The sequence below is a fragment of the Barbatula barbatula genome (genome assembly GCF_947034865.1).
Source record: "Barbatula barbatula genome assembly, chromosome: 9".
NCBI classification, from domain to species: Eukaryota; Metazoa; Chordata; class Actinopteri; order Cypriniformes; family Nemacheilidae; genus Barbatula; species Barbatula barbatula.
Genome location: NC_136772.1, coordinates 4,496,797 through 4,520,606, shown reverse-complemented (window position 1 = coordinate 4,520,606; position 23,810 = coordinate 4,496,797). Strand labels below are relative to the sequence as shown.

The window sequence follows — 23,810 nt, the reverse complement described above, 5'->3', positions numbered from 1 at the left end:
CGCCTCACTATCGCTTTCTCGGAAAACGCGTGGTTACTTGAAGGCTGTTCCGTGAGTTTCACTTTCCCCCTCCGCCGCAGAGCGCATGACGGGTCGTGGCGTCCGATCACATCATCTCCGTTATAACATCACGTCACTAAATCATAGTTCCGAAATGCACCTCACACTTTCTTGTTCTGGGTGTGAGTAATACAAATACCGATGTTGCTGCTTTATAGGAATGAAAGCTTTTACAAGAACCACGGCGACGCACGAGAGACGTCGTTCTTGAATCACCTCTCAAATAACATTAATTAAACAATCGATTGTACTTATAAGGGAACGAACAAGGGAGTCAACCCCTGCAGAGATGGATTATGGGATGTCACGCTTAGTGTTTCTGCTCGCTTAATAGGTTTCTGTTTTCCCATCAGTTGCGCTTCTATGTGGCAGCAGTCAAGGGAGGGGGTTGCTTTCCCTCAACAGCCTGTCGCAAAAGGAGGCGTGGTTTAACGTGCACAGCCGGAAAACGATTGGTTGTCATCGCCGAGCTGTTTAAATATTTAAAACGCCGCCTTGTTATTGGTGTAAAATCTTCAAGTGGGCGAAACCTGCTGGACTAGTTCATGTTTTATATAGTTTAGGTCATTATGGAGAATATAAGTGTGAAGTTGAAGCGGAGACGTGAATACTCGTTTCATGCCTGAGCCTTCTTCTATATGTTGAAAGGTAATTTTCTGTTATAAACATTGATCCGTATACGAAATGGCTATTTGATTGTTTGATTATTTGACAGGTGACGACTTTTTGATTCATATTAATATATATTTTCTTAATATTAAAGGTTGTATGAATGTTGTTTGGACTTTATAGTAACTGTTCTTATGAACTGATTTGTGAAAACAATGCAAGGAATGCAGATTGCAATAGTTTAGATGTTTATTATGGAATACCAGATGTGCAGAATATGTCAAATATTTCCTTACTAAAAACTCATGAATGGTTTTAAAGAGCCGAATCACAATGAGATCAAAATCTACTATTAGTTTTTATTACCTATTTCTATTGTATTATTATAAAATATAGTTTTGAATTGATTTATTAATTTGTCATTTTAAAATAAATATGTGTTATATAGCTCATTATGAGAACTAATACTTGTTTGTATTTTTAATGTACGTCTGAATGTACACTGGCAAAGTACTCTTTAATATACTACGAGACGTTCGCTAAGATTTTGCTCAGATCTTCAGTTTGGACGTGATGCAGAACGTCTGTGCCAGTCCGCAGATCTGATCAGTTTTCTATCCGAAATGTTCAAAAAGTCTGCAAATGGATGTCTGGTTTAAAATCAAATCAGATTTTCCATCCATTATAGTGAATATTAAGTGACACATGTCAACAGAGAGAGGATGTTGTTGTAAATAAAGGCTCTTGTGTAATAATGGATCGTAGATGACACTGTGGAAACAGCTGCAGTTGCTGGACCCTCTGTATTTAGAGCAAGTGGACCAGCTCTACGATGAATCTTTCCCTATGGAGATCCGTCAGTATCTCAGTCAATGGATCGAGAGTCATGACTGGTGAGATTTGTTTAACATTTGATGTTTGTTGCGACCCAGCTTGTGAAAATCCAGCTTTTTGTAATTCAATGTAAATAACATTTTGTCAAAATTGACAGTAACCTTGATTTCGTCGCTGTCCTTCCAAAACCCCAGATGTCCAAATTCACTGTTTTTCAGGGAATGGAAAAACACTGTGCTTTTAACTGATTAAACATTGTGTTGTTAAAGTTGACAAACGCTTTTTAATATTTGTATTGTTTAGATATTTGCAAAATCCAGTGATAATAACGATTAAGGCAAAAAATCACAAAATACGGAGACAAGGTTAAAGAAGGACAGCAGCGAAATCTATCATATTGACTATGTAAGGTCAAAGATTCAAATCATATTCAAATTATTAACTGAAATCAAAATGTTATGCACGTCGTCTCATAGTCTTAAGATTTCAAGACTGTAAGGGTCACATATATGGTCACATATATTAATAAATTGTTTTAATATATTTATTATTTCTTTTAATTTATAATTTTTTTGTAAAGTTTAGTCTTCGTACACTTAATATCCAGCATCGTGCTGTCAATCCTAAAAACTGTTGTTGGTTGTAGGGAATCAGTTGCCAGTAACGTGTCTTTGGCGACCATACGCTTTCATGAGCTCTTGAGCCAACTAGATGAGCACTACAGCCGTCTCAGCCTGGGAAACAATTTTCTGTTACAGCATAATATACGCAAAATCAAGCGTAACCTACAGGTGTGTTTTTGTGTTTATTTCTAAAAAATATGACCGTAAGCTGTACTGTATATATTAATATCAATGATCATCTTATCAGGTGCACTTCCAGGAAGATCCAGTTCACATGGCCATGATCATAGCCAGCACTTTAAATGAAGAGCAGAAGATACTGCAAACAGCAGTTAGTTGTCAAGTACGTTCATGTTTTTTATTGCAGTGGCATTTCAAAGTTTATTGTGTTCATTCATCTTAACAAATGTCGTGTCGTGTTGTGTTGTGTGTTCAGAGTAACTTTGATCCATCACAGGGGAGCGTTATGATGGAACAACAAAATGAATTGGATAATAAAGTCAACAATTTTAGGAAGACTGTGCAGGTATGGCAACTATTACAGATTTCGCCATCTCTGTTTGAAACATATTGTACATACCTTTCTCACATGGGTTCATTATATATGTACCTACTTAAAAAAAACATTTAACCTTTATCCCAGACATGCACTAACTATCAAACAACAGACATTTCTGACACGTTTTAGCCAGCTGTAAACAGAAACATGTATGTCCTCCTCCAGAAAATAGAACAGGACGGTCAGGTTTTGGAAGATGTTCAAGATGAGTATGATTTTAAGAAGAAGACCTTGCAGAGTCGAGGTAACACAGAATCGGGTTGTGCAATCGGTTGGGCTTGTCGAAATAGAATGTGGACAAGTGAAACTAAAACTAGTTTTGATTCTTTCTATAGTGGAAGTTGAGATGAATGGGCAGATAACGAAAGAGATTCAGCAGGAGGAAATGGCCATCAAAACAATGTTTATTGAGCTGGACAAAAAGAGAGAGGTAGGTCAAGAGTAAATGAACACATGACTAGTTCTCCGAAAAATGAAATTTCTGACATCATTTACTCATCATTTACTCAACTCACTGTCATTTCAAACCTTTATGACTTTCTTTCTTTTGCGGAACACAGAGAAGATATTTAGAAAAATGTTGGTAACAGAACAGCACTGGCCCCCATTCACTTCTACTGTATGGACACAAAACCAATGCAAGTGAATGGGAGGCAGTTAACAACATTGTTCATAAAGTCATAAAGGTTTGAAATGACAATAGGGCGAGTAAATGGTGACAGCATTTTCTATTTATGTGTGAACCATCACTTTAAACTTAAGGGTCAAGTTTAGGTCATAGTATTTATCACTAGCTGATTGTAAAACCAATGTAATTCTATGGAATGTCCTCAGATAAGAAGTACGTAAGAAACGTGTATATGTATCTCTGTGTGTGTGCAGGTGGTGATAAAAGACATAGCTAATGTACTGATTCTAGCCGAGCAGATCGAGCAAATACTCATATCAGAAGAGTTACCTGAATGGAAGCAAAGGCAACAGATGGCTTGCATTGGCGGTCCACCCAATGCTTGCTTGGACCAACTGCAGAGCTGGTGAGAACCCTTGTAATGATGATTTTACATCATATTACCCATCATTCTTAGCAGGCAGAGGCCTTATTTGATGCAGGGGGGACAGCCAAATTACTTGACCCTCCTTTCTACTCCTTACTGAATCAGCTAATGCATGAATTATGTTACAGGTTCACAACAGTGGCAGATTGTCTGCAGCAGATTCGCCAACAGCTAAAAAAAATTCAGGAACTGGTCCAGAAATTCACCTACGACAACGACCCCCTCACTCTGGGCAAGAGCCAGCTGGATGAACAGGCCCTTTCACTCTTTAAACACCTTATATTAAAGTGAGAGAAACTCCTTGATGCACTTCATCCTCAACATAAATTAATATACAGAACGTGAGATGTATTTATTGAAACAGTTATGGTTGGCAGTCTTGGCTGAATAGGCAGATTTGTGGCTTTGAATGCTCTCAGGGGAATTGTTGTGGGCTATATGTCATGTAGACTGGATGTGGTTATGATTGTTGTGCCTTTCAGTTGTCTTGTTGTGGAGAGACAGCCATGCATGCCCACACATCCATACAGACCCCTGGTGATAAAGACAGGAGTTCAATTCACGGTTAAGATCAGGTAAATATCTTTAAGATGAGAGTAAATGTATGGGAGAAGCTGTGTTTGTATCTAATATGAATCTAATATACTTCATCATTTTTAAGATCACTAGTCAAACTCCCAGAACTGAACTGTCAACTTAAAGTGAAGGTCTCTATTGACAAGTAAGTGTTTTTTTTCTTGAATCTGACCAGCTAACAAAAATATTCAAGAATGTTTTGATAACATTTGTATTAAGGTATGAACATGTTATTTATATTTCTATAATGCGGGTAAAACTCTGTTTTAGATAACATTGGGAGAACGTTTCGAAAATGTTCACTTGTTACTGGTTGTCTGTCTGTCTGTCTATAAATTAATTTATGTTTTTCCTTTCTAGGAATTTAACAGAAATGGACACAATGACAGGGTATGTAACATCTTGTTTAGCATAAACAGCATTGTTACATAATGTTTAGTATTATTACCCAAATCTGTCTAAATGTCTTTTTTATGAATAACACGGAGAAAGATATTTAGAAGAATGCTTGTAACCAAACAGATCTTGGCAACCGTGCACTGCCATAGCATGAATAAATTGCTTTATAAATGTTGAACGCAAAAGAAAATATCTTGAAGACAGGAAAGCAAAAGTTCTGGGGCACTTTTGACTACCGTTATCATTTTTCAACTATGGTATGGGAGCAAATGAAGACAGAATTTTTATTTTTGGGCAAACTGTTCCTTTACATTTTCTCATAACAGAACATTTACATACTGTATATAGAGAACATCTTTTCTAACTTTAACAAATCCTTTGTTGCTTTGAATGAAAGTGTCTGCTAAGAGAAAGCATGTAAATGTAAAGCGTAATAGTGCTGTTTGTTGACTATATTTTAATAAATATTTACAGACAAAAACTAAACGGGTTAAAATTGCGGTCAATAGAGGAAAAACAACATTTAGTTTTACTGCGCATGCCACCAAACTTACAGGACACAATATCTTTTTATTTATATATCACCGACAAAAAACTGGACTGGATCCAATTGATTTACATGTATACCATAAAAACGTGTGTTTTAGCATAGAAATGATAAGTTTTCTCTCTTGTGCTAGATTCCGGAAATTCAACATTTTAGGGGCGGCTTCGAAAGTCATTAACTTAGAGGAATCCAGCGGGTGTTTGGCAGCTGAATTCCGTCATTTGGTATGACATGAAAAATGCATCATGAATCAGACAGAGCCGTACATTGTAAATGTATGTACATATATTTCTGTACATTGCACATGCATGCTCATGTTAATCTGTTGTTATTCCACAGCAAATAAAAGAAATGAAATGTAACAGAACAAATGAGGTAAGCCAGAAATGTACATAAAATTGTCATATAGCGTAAACTGACCAGTTGTTCGTTAAAATCAGTTTTTTATTGTTTCAGAATCCTCTCATTATTTCCGAGGAGATGCATTTAATCACATTTGAAACGCAGTTCCTTCAGCCTGAGCTATGCATCGATTTATCGGTATGCTAACCCTTGTGAAGTATAGCATTTGAGCAAATGTAGGATTTAAAGGGATAGTTCATCCAAAAATAAATTATCTGTCATCATTTACTCACCCTTCAAAATGTCTTTGTTCTGAGGAACACAGAGGAAGATATTTGGAAGAATTCTGGGACATCACCCACTCACATATTAGAAAGAAAATTATATTATAATATTTTTGTTCAAAGTAATGTATACATGTATAAAATTACATAAGCGTGAGTAAATGATACAGACTTTAAATTTTGGTAGTAACTGCAACGTTGTGTTTAAACAGATCACATCCCTGCCCATCGTGGTGATCTCACATGTGATGCAGTTGCCGAACGCCTGGGCCTCTATCCTGTGGTACAACATGCTTTCCAGTGAACCTCACGTATGAATGTTTCCAGTCTTCAGTGTATCCGAAAATCGTGTTAATCTTCCATTGATGTTTCCATTGTGAATCTTGCTGTTCGTCTCGCTCTCAGAATCTGACCTTTTTCCTGAATCCACCTCCGGTGAAATGGGGCCAGCTTTCAAAGGTCATAAACTGGCAGTTTTCTTCCGTCACCAAGCGAGTGCTGAATTCTGAGCAGCTCAGAATGCTGGCAGACAAACTTCTTGGTGAGTTGAAATGGGAGAGAATAAGTGTTCTTAGTCAGATGCACAGTACAAGTGTTATTTTTTACATTATTTGATTTCAGGCGCTGGAGCTGGGGGTGATCCCGAGGGGCTCATCCCTTGGAATAAATTTAGCAAGGTGTGTTTTTATTTATAGAAACGATAACAGAAATTTGTCTTTCGCTACTTGATTATTGAACAAAAGCTTTTGTTTGCGTCTCTGTTGTCATCACAAGGTTTACTGGGAAAACAAAACTTAGTGAGACTGTGGTTGCGAAACCTAACGCCACAAAGAACAGATACTGTATGAATATAGATAGCTTGACACCACATCTGGTCCCCTCTCAGATCTATTTTTCAAATTTAAGTCTTACATTTTATTTATTTATTGTTTTACTAAAAAAACGTTTATTTTACTTATTAAATTTGGTTATTAACTTTGTCTCAGATATTTCTCATATATGAAAAAATATTTTTTTATCTGTTTTTACGTAGATCTCTTCTAATGAAAGGGGTATAGCATTTTGGCTGTGGATTGATGGAATACTGGACCTTATTAAAAGACACTTGCTTAACATCTGGAACGATGGGTAAGACTCCATACAGTCTTAAGAACAAATACTGTCCAACTGAGCAATATATGTGACAACATAAATGTGGCAATAAACTGACAATATAACTATAATATATCATTTATTTTATAATATAATTTTCCATTTTATATGTGTACAGTCTGTCAATATCTCTTCTTAGTGTACAGACTTTTTCAGTTTCAAAGAAATGCTTGAATCTTGTTTCGATGTACAAATACAATATTAACACATTTTCGAACATTGTTATTTATATTATATAGCGGATTTAAAAGACCAGTCTGTAAGATTAAGGAGGATCTAAGGAAAGGGAGGGATGAATTTGCGGACGCTTAAGAAACTTACATTGCATTACACTATACATTTGTTCCTGGCTGACTTTAGCATTGTTAGCGCCATGCTCTTGAGCTACAGGAAAGCACATTACAAATATGATAAATAAAGTGGCAATAATGAAAAATCACAAAATACTCCTTCTCCTACTTGTAAGTCGCTTTGGATAAAAGCATCTACCAAATGAATAAATGTACATGTACATTTTCTGACCTGAGAGAATAGTCATGATCCATCCTTCTGCTCCCTTATGCAAAGAAAATATATGTTCCTATATTGTCAATGCGTTCAATATTTTTTTTTAAATATATCAAATAATACAAAGAATATTAAAAAATGGATTAATACATAAGGAATTGCCGCTCCTTAATATACAGAATATAAGCATTTTGTTCATATTTGGTGCATATGAAAATGGATTATTTAATATATAACTTTATATTTTAGTTTTGTTAGGACTTTCTCATCCACCAATCAGCTTTACAAGCATTTTCGTCACCTCTCAAGGTCTTCGCTCTTTGTTAACCATATGCAGGTACGTTCTAGGCTTTCTGAGTAAGAAGCAAGAGAAGACTTTGTTGCGGGACAAACTGCCGGGCACTTTCCTTTTGCGCTTCAGTGAAACCTGTCGAGAGGGAGGAATCACCATCACATGGGTTGAGCATGCACAAAATGGTGTGTTTAATTTGGGTCGTTTTCTGAGACGTTTCCACAAAACTGTATATTAATAGCGTGTATAAATTGCAGGTGAACCGAAAATCCATTCTGTAAAGCCCTACACTAAATCAGATCTGGCCAACATCTCCTTACCGGACGTCATTCGTGACTATACTCTCACTGCTGCTGAGACGGTTCCAGTGAACCCTCTTATCTATCTGTACCCGGACATCCCAAGAGACGTGGCTTTCGGTCGCTACTTTACCAGCCCGCCTGAAGGTACACTTTACATTTATGCATTTTTTTTGTATCGAGCTTAGATTTTAAAAAACGTTCAAGAACCATAAATATCCAGCAATGCGATAATCATCAATAAAACAATGCCTATTTATAGGTTAAAATATGTTTAATATGAATATGCTAACATTTTATATAATAAACTGGCCCCAAAAAGTATATGTATTCTTACGTTACACTAATTCGTAAAAGCTTTACTTTTACGATTTGATATAAAAATATCAAATCAAACAGCATGTATTTCTAAGATGGTATAAGCAATTTCTATGTAAACATTTTACAAAAATTATTTATGATAATTTATTATCAATTATGATTACACTGTAAAAACAAAGGATTTACTTAATTTTTTATGTTAATAATAATAATAATAAGTACATCTTGATTTTAACAAATAAATATTCATATATATATACTGTATATACATACATACGTGTGTATAAATCCTCTTAAAAATCTACCTGAAACCATCAATGCATATATAATGAAGTCTATTTTTCCTCAGCTTCAGAAAAAATGGAGATAGACAGACCAGTCAGCCCATACATGGACAGACGCATGATCTCGGTCTCAGACTTGTAAGCTACTTCCTATTAATCCACCAACAAACAAGTTGCACACTAGCAGTGATGAATGTTTAACAATGTATGCTTAAGTATAGATGTGGGTTTGGGTCAGAGATTCCTCAACACCGAGAGTAATGAAGTCAGTATTCGGCACAACACCTCATTCGTGTCACTGAAAAAGAACCTATTTTGTTTTCACATTTGTAGCCCTCTTTCAAGACCCCAAGACAGTCCTAGACATCAGGAACTTGGGTTAGACACACTGGTATGTATACATTACAGATCATTTTTAAATACTGTTAATCAGATCACAATAATACACGGATGATGACTGAAATCTTGATGATTTGTCTTTGCACAGGTCGCCTCTGTATCATATTAGCGCTTCAGCTGTCCTGCACCTTCATACCAGTGATTACATTTGCAGTTTGACAACATAATCGTTCTTATTATATAAAATGTGAAAGGACGTTGAAGAAACCTGCACGTTACTGCAGAGTTGTATTATATATACCAGTATATATTGTATATACCAGTCACCAGATACTACAGGACATACTACGAAAGTGAACGCATACACATCTTCTTCAGTGAAGTCATCTGTTTGAGGAAAAGATATCAGGACTCATCTTGAGAAGCATTTATTTATTATTGCACATCAGAATACATCTACCGTTGCCTCAATTGCACATGTACACATGCTGGACAAATACAACCTACATTAAACCATAAGGAAATAAATGCCAGCTTACACTGAACTGTAATAAGAAATACTTTTTCAGATTCAACCAGGCATCCGTACGTTCACATAGGACAATGGTGGATAATGTTAAATGTTAATAAAGATTATTTAATGGTTTGCATTGATAAAGCTTGCCCATTTGTGAGAGCAGATTGTGTGTTTCTCAACAAAATAATACAAGTTTCTCTATGAATGATGCATTCATATTGAATGTTCACACTGGGAGGTTTTATGAGGTGGATGCCATTTACTTTCCATTTTAGTTGGTGGGAAGTTTGTATTTGTAGGTCATAATCTACTTTAGAGGTTTGAACGGAGAGGACACAGCGTGTGTATATCTGACAATGTTCTCTGAATGTTTCATATTTTAGGTTGAAGAAATGTATTTGATAGCTAGTGTTAAACTTTGTAAAAGTAAGTGTGTGTACAATGAGTTTGAAAATGTATTTTAATACAAAGCAACATGTTTCCAGCACTGTTCTGAGAATCTGATTTGTAAAATAACCCTTTTGGTTTTTTTATTTGGCTTAATGAAAGATGTATGCTGTCTGTTTGTTTTTCAACAATTACTATCCAAGAGTCAAAGCAGGCGGGTTGGGCAAAAGTGCACATTTACACCAAAGAATTAAAGTGAAGAAAAATAATCATTTTCAAAAATAATGTTCATAACGATGCGATGACCGCAATCTGATTTGATATCGAACTGATGTACATATGACAATAGTGCACAGAACTAACAGAAACCAAACTGCAGTGTTTTAAATAGAGTCAGTTGTATTGTATGAGAAAAGACTCCCTTTTATTTAAACCATTTTATTGATTATTGCACATCAAAATAAATATTTGTTTGGCATTGCTTTACTGCACATGTACACACAGCACACAGTCAGCTGTTATCAGTTTGTGCGCAGCTAAACACTGACTCTTAAGAATAGTTTACACTCATTTCGTTTGCAAATGTTTCAACATTAACCTCACAATATCCTAAAAGACACATCGATTCAAATATCGAATATACAGCTGTGGAAAAAATTAAGAGACCGTTTTAGAGACCATTTTTCCGATTTTAAAGTGTACTATTTATAGTGTTTATGTAAAATGATCATTTTTCTTTCATTCTGTGAAATATTAACAATATTTCTACCAAATTTGAATGTCAAAAAAATCTTTCTATGTGCTGATAATGAAAACTGAAGAAACAGGTATAAATAACAGAAAATATGCTCTGTAAAACGAGTTCATGTTCACTTTTAGGCTATACAACAGTAATATTTGTACGTGTATTTAGGAAAAGCTAACAAATATTTTTTATGTGATTACCTCGAATTTTATGACGTGTCTTGTCATGCTGTCTGTCTTTCACATTGCTGTTGGATGACTTCATGTAGGTTTGATTTTGTTGAAATTTAACAGACACTGGACTGGAATAGACACAATACATCTAGAAATGATGATGATTCAATGAAAATTTGGAATGGTCTCTTAAAGGTCTTTCCGAGGCTGTATGTAAACCTTGTAATTTTTTTACGCTGTGTTTTTCTAACACAGACACACATTTTCTAATAATGGTTTACCAGAGTCTACAAAGTAGATCACAATGTGACTTTTGTGAATTTCTTTTTCCAAGTATAACTGAAATGTGATGTTTTAACACTTTTATATTCAGATTTCACACATTACCTTTACGTTTAGTATTCAGTGTATGGTTACACATGTAAAGAATAATAGCAGAAATAATGATGTCTTTGGCAGTGGTTAAAATGTACAAAACTATGTGAGAAAATATGATGACCGCTCCACACATTGGTTATGACATTACTTCCTGAAAATAAAACATTCACTAAACAGCAAACTGTTTGGTATATTTAACTCTAAACAATAAACAACAATAAAGAAGTGCATCCTTACAAGAAAAGGTTGTCAGTGTTTACAAGACATCATTTGCACAAACAACAATAAGCGGTTTGCACACTGACATCTTACTTTGTCTTGCGAGAACCAAATGAAGAAAGCAAAGGTCTTAAAAAAACACAAAAACCACAGAATAGAACCTAAAAAAATATATATCATATATATATATTTCTATATTTTAGGACAAACAACACACCAACCTTATAAACATATAGCAGTCCTTCATAAGGGTTCAGAAGAGTTTTGTCTGCATGGTGGGAGACTGGTTGGCTGGTTATGTCTCCAGCTTCCCGTCCAGGTTTTTCTCAGCGGTCTCTTTGTCTGCCACAGGGTTTGTAGATGGATTGTATTTATCAGTGTACTCCTGCAGAAGTGTGATCACATCATGTTGCCCAAACTGCCTCGCCTCATCGATTGGCGTGTTGCCCCATCTTTTTATATTTTTCAGTGGTTCGTGAATCATGGAAAAGTGATAAACCAATTTCATAAAGATTACACTTTCAAAGAGCCATGTCTTAAGAGCTGAGCATTAACAAAATAATTGTTGTTTTTTCTTCATTACATAATTTTGATCCTTTTATAATAATAATAATAATTATTGCAGTAATCTGCTCACCTGTCCTTGGGAACAGGGTTCACATTGCAGGCCTCCAGAAGAAACCTCACCACCTCAATTTGCCCTACAATTACAGGGAAAAGTTATTTTAACAGCACGTTTAAATCACATATATGCAGATACGCCTCTGATAGCGCAAAATGGGAAATCTAACATCTCTTTTTCACAGAACAGACTGGGCGTTGTGTCTAACTTATTTTAAAATGTTTCACAAAAGAATGTGGACATCATTTTCATTTTATGCTGAACTGTTCCTTTAAGAGTAATGATTATAAAATAACATGACTGTGATGTTACCCTCAGCGGCTGCTATATGCAGAGCCGTCCTGGAGTCATAATCCCTCTGTTCCATGTCAATGGAGGACAATGCAAACCTGATTATCACACAGATAATAAATAAACTAATCAGAAACACAATTTGAACACTTGCAGTGAACGAATAGAATGCTTTGTACCTTCTTAAGGCAGAAACATCTCCGGAGTAGGCAGCAAAGAGAAGATTGATGACAGATTTCACCTGTAATGATAAAGAAGAAACTTTGTCGAACGTTTCTGTGATAAATTTTCATGATGGAGGGATGGCAGAAAGGCAGTGACCTCCGTCTCTTTAGGTCTAATGAATGAAAGTGAAACATCTGTAAACAATTGAGAACTGGCAAGAGTAAAACAGTGAATACCTAATTGAAAGGATCTCCATAATGATGGTGGACGGGAGGACTTGTAGAGAATGCCGCTCGCGACAACAACGGCACAGGTTCGAGTCTAAGAGATTGCATGTACTTAACAAAAAAGTGTATATATATATATATATATGTGTGTGTGCGTATATATGTATATATATATATATATATATATATATATATATATATATATATACATGTATGTATATATATATATATATATATGTATATACATACATACATTGAATAGAGTGAAGTTTTTATTGAATAAACAAAATGATAAAGAATATATAATATTCATTATATATTTTACCTTTAAAAAATTATTTACAGGTGGATGCTTGCAAACATGCATAAATGCAGTTTTGCTGAAAATATCTGATTAAAGCAAATGTTTTAAGCCAAGCAAGCGTTCAATGTTTACCAGCAAATCACCACTAGAGGGCACACGTTACCAATTTACAGAAAAAATTGTCCATGTTACTGACAAGTCTCCTAAAAATATGTAAATATTCATGAACAGTATAGTTTAAAATAATCATAAACTAGAAATTTCATTTTTTTAACAAATATTATCAGTAAATATAAATAAACCGTCAAAGCAGCATTAAGAATGAAGTTTAGCTGGTCTATCCAAAAACACAGATGAATAAAATGAAAAATAATTTCAGGTTACAATGACATGAGATTAAATATATTTATTAAAGATACAAAAAGTAAAACCAGGAGGACCAAGTAACATAAATACACAAGGAGAAGACAAATTAAAAAATAAACTGTTTATGAAAATGAGACATGTTATAACTAAAACCAGGTGATGGTAAAATGGTAAAAAAAGACAGACATCCTATTGGTCATTAAGAGCATAAGTGCATCTTCACAACAGTTCAGGTGACGTATGTAAGATGAAAAAGCTAAAAGTTCTGCTGTTATACTGCAAAACTGTCAGTAAAGACAGAACCAGCATCCTCTAATAAGCAAAAGGTCTGGTAACACTGTAGCAGCACAAAACATCCAGTTACATGAAAATAAAACAAACCCACAACAGTTAAGCCAAACAAACTACAACATTCCTGTAGAAATATTTCATGCAAAAATACAATGAAGAACTTTAATTCATATGTGAAATGAATTGATCATCCCAGCTCCAGCCCAGGCAATCTCCATCAACAATCTAGAGCAAACATGGACCCTTGTTATTTTAATACTAATATGAATTTCTGTTTCCCGTAAAGCTGCTCTGCAACAATGAAACAATGTGAAAAGCGCTATATAAATACAACTGAATTTAATAATATGTTTTGGGAACACAGAAAAAACTTTAAAGCACTTAAAACAAGTAAAAACAACACAAAACAGCCTGACGAGGGCAGTATCTATCCAAAACTTGAACATCAAGAAGGTGCGTAACCTTTTTAGCTATAGACATTTAGTCATTTAGCAGACACTTTTGATTATCCAATAGAGATCTTAAAGATACAGAAGTATAAATGAATGCACGGGCAAGAACGTTTCACCTCCAAATCATGAACTTTAGAAACATACAGGTTGGCTCCTGAACAGAACCGCTGGGGATCTGTGATGCATGTTCATTACACAAGCACCATCACACGCTCCATTTACCAAGAACGTATCATGACTTCAAATGAATAATCGAATGTAACCAAAAGCTGGTAGCTGATCTGGAAAGGGCACGAAACACAAAGTTGTCCTTAAGGAAAAATATGTTACCCATTCTATTAACAAACCTAAAAGACCTGCACTATAAAAAACACCACCTTAAGAAAGTAGACAATTACTGAGAACCAAACGAGGAGCTAAGTGTGTTTGTGCTCCGAAAAGATAAATAAACACTAATATCATTAATGGCGTTGTTGTATCAGGGTTATTGTTTGCAAGCAAAACTTACAATTGAATAAGATATTGCAATTGAACCACATCTGTTTAGCAGCCAATCCTCAACTGCGACCAAAACAAGTCTACACATAAATATTTAGAACAAGGCCTCCAAATCACACTTGGCCACTCACGACACGACACATGACGTGAACACAACCCAAACGTCCCAGGATGTATTGTCAGATATAAGTTATGAACCCCAGACAAGCAGGACAGAACCGAGCTTCCCCCAGACATGACCTACAGAATAAGCACATACCCATTCAACAGGCTGACCATCAGAGAAGGAATGGCTTTGAAACCAAATATATCTCTCACCAAAATCACAATCCACTGAGGTTCATTGAAAATATAAATAGCTGTATTGATAATGCACTGTATATAAAAATATATATAACGTCAAGCAAGCCCCCACAGGCGAGTCGGGTCCTTTTTAGTTTTGATCTTCAAAATCACCCATCCTATAGACTACAGTGGTGGAGCTGTCTTCATTGCACTCAGTAGGCGAGACCTTTGTCCAGAATGTGTCTTTGAGAGCTAACTCTTGCTGAAGGCTTTCGTAATCCAGCGGTCCGGAGGTGCTCTGTTGTGCGACACGGAGAATGGATTAGTTTTGTGAACTTCCAAGGACAGGCTGATTTTAGTTCTGGTGCGGAAATGACTTGCACCCTTCAATATGGTGACGTGAGAGGGTTTCCAACTCAACTCAACGCAAGTTTAGAAAGTAGCTGCGATATTAAAATGGCCTAAAATATAAAAACAACTTGCGTGACCATAAAAAAGCAACAACAAGTGAGTTTTTTATAACATGAGCTGCATCATTTACGTCGCACAAATAGTATTTAGGTCATGATCATTATCAAACAGGGCCACACAAAATCTGTACGTGCGGATTAGCGAATATGTTTCAGACCAATTTACAAAGTTCGACAAGTTCAGACTTAAGAGAAGCAAAAACTATGACATTTAAAAAACAGGTTATCCTGTCAAATCTGGGTATGCAGACTGAAGCAAGCAAACAAGTAAAACATTTATTACAGATTCATTGCTTAAAAAACACTTCAGCGGTCGTGTTCAACATGCAGAATTATAAACTCATGCACAGCTGACATGATCAACCACCAAACATCTACAATACCAACTACACTTTGACGCAGTTAGCAGATATTCCAGCAGGGGGTGCAACGTCTGTACGCTAACTCGTACCCATAGAATAGGGCTGTGCCAAAATATCGATATGGCGATGTTTCGTCCTCCTCCGTGGGATACGAGAATCGATACGCTGCGCCAAATATCGATCTTTTAAATCATTAATAAAACAAGACGCTCTAAATATATATTAAAAACGTTGTTACATCATGGCTCCGAACGGTGGCGCTCAACACGCAAATGACGGAAACGTGAACAAACTAGTCTGAGAAAGAGTTTAGGGTTGCGTGTAAAATAAAACATGCACCATGCATATTTGTAAAAATGAACGTTAATGCGCTTAGACTTAATGCGAGTTGCTGCACTCAAATATTTTTTTAGGTTTATTTTATTTAAGCTGGTTAACACTAAGATGTTCCCAGGTTTAAATAAGTGGCTGTTAAATAAAGAAATGTGCCAGTATAAAAATGTTTTAAATGTGTCGGTTTACAAATATAAGCTTTTAATTTAAGCATAAAATGTTTAATTTACTTGAAATGTTTCTCGTGTTTGTAAAATATTAATTTAACTCCTGAAAACATTGCATTGTGGACTTGAATAAAGAGACAAATGTTGCACTTTAACATTTCTTGGGCATTTTGTTTTCATAGTTAGGCAGATATCGTTATGTATCGTTAAAGAATTACCAAACAACACAATGATTAACGTAGTATCATCACATCATGACATTATCGGCATCGTGAGCTATGTATCGTGATCCGTATCGTCTCGAATACCCTTGAATGAAGTTTAGTGGACCTACTTTTCCACTGCAATAGTTTGGGGGAAAAAATATCATCGGTATGCGAGAAGTCACTCGTAGATGCGGTGTAGTGCGTGGATGGGGACACTCACCCGCTGGTCCCCTCCCTCACGGCGAGGATCGAGCTTCTTGGTGAAGTGCCTCAGGTTGTCATAGTTGTGAAAGTTGAACAAGGACACAAGATCCTACAACAGAGACCAAAGGGGTTAGTGACAGAGGGCAATGTCTCGAAGCAAACACATATGCTTGAGGGTCTCAGGGTGGTCTGCTAGTGAGTGTGCAGTCCCAAGGTTACACTATATGATACAGCTGTATTTGTTAACATTAGTTATGCATTAATAAATGCTATAAAACAATATAACTCACGGTTGAATCCTGTTAACTAACGCATTTACTACTGTTAACAAATACAACGAGTCTCCGTCCAAAATGACGTCACCTTCGTTTATCGAATCCCATTATGATGAAAGCTTATTTCAGCATTGCCATGGTACAATGTCATTACACAGGTCGCATTTGTTTTCCGGTTTAGGCCCTTGATTATTTGAATGGCCTTTAAAGGTGACATTTCAAGGTCTAAATGCTGGTATATGTGCAAATGACTTTCCGCCCCTAACGTTGGCAATAGAATTTAACTCACTGTACGTCATCTTATAAATGCAGGGTGTTATAACACATTAATACAGCGAAGAAAGATAGCATGATTGCCTGATATTTTGTACAGTTTATGTCTTGTGATACAGAGGGTTTTGTCCATAGTCTCTCCCCTAGTATTAACTGTACCAGTTATGAACCTGCAACCTTTGGTTCTCTTGTAAGAGTCAGCCTATACAGAACATGGTGATGCTATTTTACCAGACAGACTCCTTGAACTTTAACAAGGCTCTGAGATGCTCTACAGCAAGCTACACAGATATTCAGACTCTAACCCGCGCTATTTCTCAGAAGGATCTAAAATGACACTGTCAAGTTTTTGTCATTTCACAGATGGATGTAAAGCCCTAATGAGCCTGCAATGTATTGTGGGATTAAGAACAAAGTGACATTTTAAGAAACAGATTAAGAACATTTTATTCGACTTTATTTAACAGATTCAGAACATTTTATTCAATACTGAGAAAAAAAAGCATAAAGACGGCACGGTTAAACCACTTGATAAAACAAATAAACTAATGATTGGATAATAATTGAGTCAATAATCCTGTTTTCTTTTTCTTTTTGACTCCCATTGGGGTCGCCACAGCGGACCATCGGTCCCCATATCACTATCTGCCTCTTTCAAACCAACCACCTGCGCGTCTCTCAACACATCCATAAACCTCCTTTATAACATTTATACAACATTCAACTTATAACATACCCAAAACACAGAAAAACATGTTTTTGCGCCATATGACCCCCTTTAATGGGATACTTCACCCAAAAATGAAAATTGGACTGGAATGGCCACAACACATCTATAAATTCTGATTAAATCAACTGATCATCCCAGCTCCAGCACAGGCAATCTCCGTCAACAACGAAGAACAAAGATGGACCCTTGTTATTTTAATACTAATACTAACTTTTGTAAATTATTGTCTTTCTTCTACTTTGAAACAATGAAACATTGTGAAAAGCGCTATATAAATAAAGCTGAAATGAAAATTTGGAATGGTTTATTCATTTACTTTCCTGTGGCTATACAGGTAAGTGGAATGTGGGATTGCATTATGCATATTTCTAGTTCTATCTATGTTGGCTAATCATTAAATAGTCCAAGTTTTCATTTATTAATAATCATTTTTAAGGTGAAATGAGAAAATGTACAGACCGTGCAGAACTGGATGCCTCGGACACTGTTGCCGAGCTTGTCCAATGGAGGAGACCAGCACATTATGCCCATTACATTTGGCACAACCAGCAGAATACCTCCAGACACACCTGACTTGGCTGGAAGACCCACCTCAATCACAAAAAAAGACAGTTAGCTGGAAAACAATCTTCGAACAAACGATAAACTAAATACCAGCTTGGTGTAGTTTGGAAAAACGTCATCTAACTAAAAAAACAGCTTGGACTTGCTTATCATCCGGAATAACCAGAATTCATCTTTTACTTTCACTTACATGGAAGGCGAATTGCCCCGAGAAGTCATACATGCCGCAGGAGTGCATGAGGCTAAGGGTGTCTCGCACCGCTTCTGGGTTCAGCACGCGCTCGCCTGTGATTGGACAGAAGCCACCATTGGCCAGCGTGGCTGCCATGACACTAGCGCTCTCGCATGTTACCTCGATGGAGCAGAGCTGCACAGCACAAACAGCAATACAAACATGAACCATTATATAAAAACATGAAATCAATGTCATTCTGATCGTGTTAGAACTACGCATATAACAAGAGTTAAGATTTAGAAAAAACATTTCACCGTTGAATTGGTCAAAACAAAGCAATTTTTACGTTTTGGACAAATTTGCATTATTTAAATGAAAGATGTCATAGGATGTACCTGAAAGTATAAGTCCAGAACACCGTTCATATCGGTACCCTCTGGAAAGCACTGCATACGGAGAGAAGAAAGGGTTAATATGTTGGACAAGAATCAAAACTGAATCTGTGCAGCTGACACTAAATCACTCCAGACAAGCAAATATTCAGGAGTGAGAGATATACAGAGATGATGGGTGCAATAAATCACTAAACCACATCAAAACAGCTTTGAGATACTGACCTTCTTCTCTTTCAGATAATAGCCAATAGCGAAATTCCTGTCACCCGTCTCACGTTCTGACTGAAATCTAGATCAGGATACACAAACATTGAGATGCATCAATCCAACACATAGACTCGACTTTTCACAGGGTATTGATCTATCTTCAGTTCACCCAAAAATTACAATTCTGTCATCATTTTACCCCGGAGTTGTTCCACATCTGTATACATTTATTTTTGGGTGAACTGTCCGTTTAAAAAGTCTTTGCTTATTCTGCAAAAAGTTAGCCAAGCATACACATAAACGTAGTTCCGACAAAACGTCCTAATGAGACTCGATCTTACGTGGCATTGCTGAAGCCAACATATTCGTTTCCTGCCATCTTCTTCAGGAAGTTCATCAACTGCAAGTAAGGAAATAAAGCGAGTTAAAACAAACCAACAACACCAGTAAAAATATTCGATGTGATTTTTAATGTAATCTACTGATAAATGACTCACATAATCAAACTTCTCAGCATTGCCCGCCCCTTGCTGAAAAACACAGAAAAAAGAAAATTACATTTCTCATTCCCCGACTGTTCAAAATGCTATTCAAGATAAAACAAATTCACGTTTTTAATGTAATATGGGAAGAAACAAATCAGAACTAACTCATACAGATTATCAGTGAGAAGATTTCATTCTCTAAAAATGATCTGCGCAAACGCAAACTCATTATTAGTCTGTGGTTAGAAATCAATGGCACTACTGTATGATGAACCCTAATATGATCATTACATAACTTGACTACGGTAAAGTTGTGTTATTCACTACAAAGGCGATGATGATGGACCGCTACAGAGCAGAAACTTGAGATAAACTGTACATGAAGACCTGTAGGCTAAAAAAGAGAGGTGAATGTAAAGCAGCAGGGTTTGTAATAACAGTTTGTGTGTCTAAAAAGGTCCGAAATAGGTTAAATTACACTTAAAGCTTTACTTTATAAATAATTTCCCATTAATATACAGTGTCCTGTCAGACGGGGAATGTGGACGGGGCAGTTGCTGAGATAATACAGATGCAAGTGACGGCCAATCACTGCATTATCTGTATAAATAAACAACTATTTTATGTGTCAAACAACATTAATGCTTACAAAGTAGTGGGGTAAAAAGGAATGTGATACATATCCAGTTCGCCCAGAAGCCCACAGAGGCCATGCAGTAATATAACATTGGTTTATTTTCGTAAAGAACCTACTTAAAACCTGTTCTAAACCTTTTCTTACTTCTTTATTTCAAGCCATCCTGTAATAGACAGGGGAATCCTTTTCTTAAAACATCTTTGAAGGAATTTTCCTGAAGCTCAGTTGGCGGAGTATTATAAATAAAGAAACACTGACAAAATTGTCTGCCTCCCAATGTTCTTGTTCGGTTTAAAATAGGTTTATAAATCTTTACGTTACACAGCCTTTACAAGCTAGTTTTCAGAAAATAAGTTTAAAAATGGAAAAGGATAAAATAATGCACAGCCATTGTGGGTTTCTGTAGTTGATGTAAAAAGTGAACATACGGGCCATGTGATCCTGCACAGGTTTCTGCCTTATTAAGGAACACAATGACACTAATGATATTTTAGTATCCAGGCTTTGATCATGGGGAGGGAGGAAAAATGGAAAGGAAAAAATTACCAACGTCATTGACCTGCAGCAGTGGTCAAAAAATCCCACAGATCGTCTGCAAAATATGCAACAACATAAAAGCACACAGAGAGCCTTCAACAGAGTATCACACGCTTTAGAACGCGCCCGGTGGCACTGCTCGAGGACTCGGGAGGAAATGATGTCATGCGTTATTTAAGTGCATCCACAAGCACGATTTACACCAGACATTTTGCGTTACGACAACGCTATTCACAAGAGAAGATCACAATGGTTGAGCTTAGGTTGGATAGGTGTGATGGGAACTGCTGTTCACAGGATGCTTAACTTTCATTACACATTGTAACGGTGCATCCTCTTTCTCATGCGTGCATTTGAGCTGGGATAAATCAAACACGTCACAGATGTGAACAGTTTTTCTGATGTGAGCCTGTCACAGCAGAGGATGATGGTTTCTGCAGTTTTCAAAGACTTGGATCGTTTCTGAGGTTTGGGATTCAATGTACACATGCACAGAGTAGGGCGGGCAGTATGACGGCAGAGAAAAGCTATAATGTAAAAATACAGAAAAACTAAATGTGAAAAGGTGTTACACTTTCTGCATCCTTACAGACTGGATGTGTACACTGGTTTAGAAATCATCCATTTTCTAACTGAATTAGTTGGACTTGTATGAAGTTTTTATACTAAACTCAAGTGTTACATAATGGGAAACATTCAGGTTTTTGGACCCATAAAGCTCCAAATTAAGATAAAATATGACAAAAAGTGTTTTGCTGCAGTACAATATACTGTATCTCCTTTTTTATCCCAGCAAAAAATATGCATATAGTGGTAATACTGCTCACCCCAGCTCAGAGTAAGGGCTCAATTGTGGGCATACAGCACAGGTACAGTGCCATCTTTTTGCAAAGCATTAAGACTTTATAATCTATAACTTAATATTATAATAAACACATCATCAACCAAGCTGGAGCGTGGTGTCTATTGCACAAAGATCAAAACACATTTGGCTGCATCAACCATCAACCAACGCAAACATATTAGCTTAAACGCACACTTGAACAACCAGGAAGTGCAAACATCTCCAAGAAATACAAGTCCTTGCTATGTACAGTACCATAGTCAGTTTGCAAATATTTGGAACAGTAAATACAATACCAGTTGATCTTTTCATTTACTGTTAAACACAAAAGACGATGGAAACATGTTTGGCGAAAACAAAGTCTGGATGAACTTGAACAATTCATTACCAACAGACTTTGTTTTTATGACCACCACACATTTGACTTTACACTGAAAGTGAAGATGAGCAGTAATGTCAAAAAATGATCGGTAACCTGTAGTAATATAACACAAAGAAAAGACAAAAAGCACTTAGAAAATACGAGCATTTGGTCTCAGCGAATTCTTAATATCATTACTTAATACATCCCAAAAAACTTGAACATTTAGCCATCAAAATACATCATTTCAAGTAAAGTCAATGTAAATTTTTAACATGTAAACCAGTGGAATGAGATGCTTACCTTAATCAGAGAGGTACACACGATAGCGCCGGCATTTACCATCGGATTATGTGGTTTATCTGTGTATAAACAAACATATGAAACTCACAACGGTTCATATTATGTTGCTTTGCAGTAATACTTATATATTTTATCATTGTGTCACAAGCCAGCAGTAATGCTAAAGGCTGTAATCCTCACCTTCCTCATTCAGAAAGAGTTTGTTGAAGCGTAAGCCGCTGGGCTCTTTCGCAATGAAGCGATGTACATATTCGGTGCCGTGATCGTGCACAGCAACGGCGTACTTGAGCGGCTTCACGCACGACTGCAGGCAGAACGGCACTTTAGTATCACCCACCGTGTGTCTGTGCAAATAAAACAGAGATCAGATCGCTGACTGAGGTGAATCAGTGAGGCATGTGTAAAAAGATCTTGGATGGCATCTTAAGGGACACTTCAGTAGGAAAAATTATCTTTTTTTTGTTCTGTTGAACACAAAAGAAGACATTTTGAAAAACGGTGGCCTTCAGCAGACAGTTCTGGGGCACTTTTGACAATCATTGTTTTTTTCCTACTATTGTAATAAATGTGGGCAAAATCTGTCTGGTTATAAGCATTCTTCAAAATATCTTTCTCCGTGTTCATCAGAACAAAGAAGTTTATACAGATTTGTGAGTAACTGGTGACAACAATTTCATTTTTGGGTGAAGTTTCCCTTCCCTTGGTCATATTTCATTTTCACTTACAGGTACGTCTCTTAAAGATAAAAGCGTTAACCCTGACAACAAGTGTTCTTTCCTCCCTTTTAAAAACAAAATAAACGTATTTACTTTTGCACGCTTATATGGTTACTTGGATTGTATTTTTTCTACAGTCACCCAGTTGAGTCCCACTGCTGTAAAGCACAAAATCAAAGGTAAATAACCAATCGGATTATTTCGGATGATGGCTCAAGGCTCTGGCACTGTAAAGCTTCAGTTCACATAACAGTGTGCCATATGGACATATATATGAACCCCTGCTATCTTTACAACAACATGTTAAAATACAGATTGTATATTTTGTTATCTCCTAATGTTCAGATCAATTGATGTACCGTGCCACTTGGGGTTAAGTATTGAGAGGAGAGATAATGATTTTGTGGTCCTGTCAATTTGTCTCACGTGACTAACATTTTAGCACATTTTACTCCGCTAAGTGTGTTTAACCTGTATCTTTGGTCTAGAAAAAAGGAGTGCTTATCAAACGATAAGATTTGCTGACAATTCTTCAGTGACCAACATGAAAGTATTTCCGGTGCT

The 23,810-nt window shown here is 36.3% G+C and overlaps 2 protein-coding genes across 3 annotated transcripts in view; one reads left to right on the top strand and one right to left on the bottom strand.

Annotated features, from left to right (window-relative positions):
• Positions 1 to 616: 616 nt before the first annotated feature.
• stat1b (signal transducer and activator of transcription 1b) lies at positions 617 to 10,086 on the top strand. The gene is made up of 24 exons (XM_079464498.1): positions 617 to 708; positions 1,435 to 1,562; positions 2,150 to 2,294; positions 2,374 to 2,469; positions 2,563 to 2,652; positions 2,851 to 2,929; positions 3,021 to 3,115; positions 3,568 to 3,719; positions 3,869 to 4,027; positions 4,223 to 4,315; positions 4,402 to 4,461; positions 4,677 to 4,706; positions 5,396 to 5,486; positions 5,602 to 5,637; positions 5,719 to 5,802; positions 6,101 to 6,199; positions 6,294 to 6,429; positions 6,510 to 6,565; positions 6,922 to 7,016; positions 7,885 to 8,024; positions 8,097 to 8,285; positions 8,809 to 8,881; positions 9,077 to 9,134; positions 9,231 to 10,086. The coding sequence occupies exons 2-24, from the start codon at positions 1,435 to 1,437 to the stop codon at positions 9,249 to 9,251; spliced, it is 2,205 nt and encodes a 734-aa protein (XP_079320624.1). The 5' UTR covers positions 617 to 708; the 3' UTR covers positions 9,252 to 10,086.
• A 330-nt stretch (positions 10,087 to 10,416) lies between these two features.
• glsb (glutaminase b) overlaps positions 10,417 to 23,810 on the bottom strand; it is a 29,407-nt gene continuing 16,013 nt past the window's right edge. Inside the window, exons 6-18 of one of the 2 annotated variants that reach the window (XM_079464499.1) lie at positions 22,711 to 22,874; positions 22,531 to 22,589; positions 19,861 to 19,893; positions 19,705 to 19,763; positions 19,379 to 19,445; positions 19,157 to 19,207; positions 18,777 to 18,953; positions 18,482 to 18,613; positions 16,761 to 16,853; positions 12,594 to 12,655; positions 12,436 to 12,512; positions 12,139 to 12,202; positions 10,417 to 11,953 (exon numbers count right to left, since the gene is read on the bottom strand). In XM_079464499.1, the coding sequence (XP_079320625.1) occupies positions 11,797 to 11,953; positions 12,139 to 12,202; positions 12,436 to 12,512; positions 12,594 to 12,655; positions 16,761 to 16,853; positions 18,482 to 18,613; positions 18,777 to 18,953; positions 19,157 to 19,207; positions 19,379 to 19,445; positions 19,705 to 19,763; positions 19,861 to 19,893; positions 22,531 to 22,589; positions 22,711 to 22,874 (1,195 nt within the window). In that variant the 3' untranslated portion in view covers positions 10,417 to 11,796. Of the gene's footprint in view, positions 11,954 to 12,138; positions 12,203 to 12,435; positions 12,513 to 12,593; positions 12,656 to 13,501; positions 15,301 to 16,760; positions 16,854 to 18,481; positions 18,614 to 18,776; positions 18,954 to 19,156; positions 19,208 to 19,378; positions 19,446 to 19,704; positions 19,764 to 19,860; positions 19,894 to 22,530; positions 22,590 to 22,710; positions 22,875 to 23,810 lie in introns of those variants that run through there. The other variant, XM_079464500.1, reaches the window with a different exon arrangement.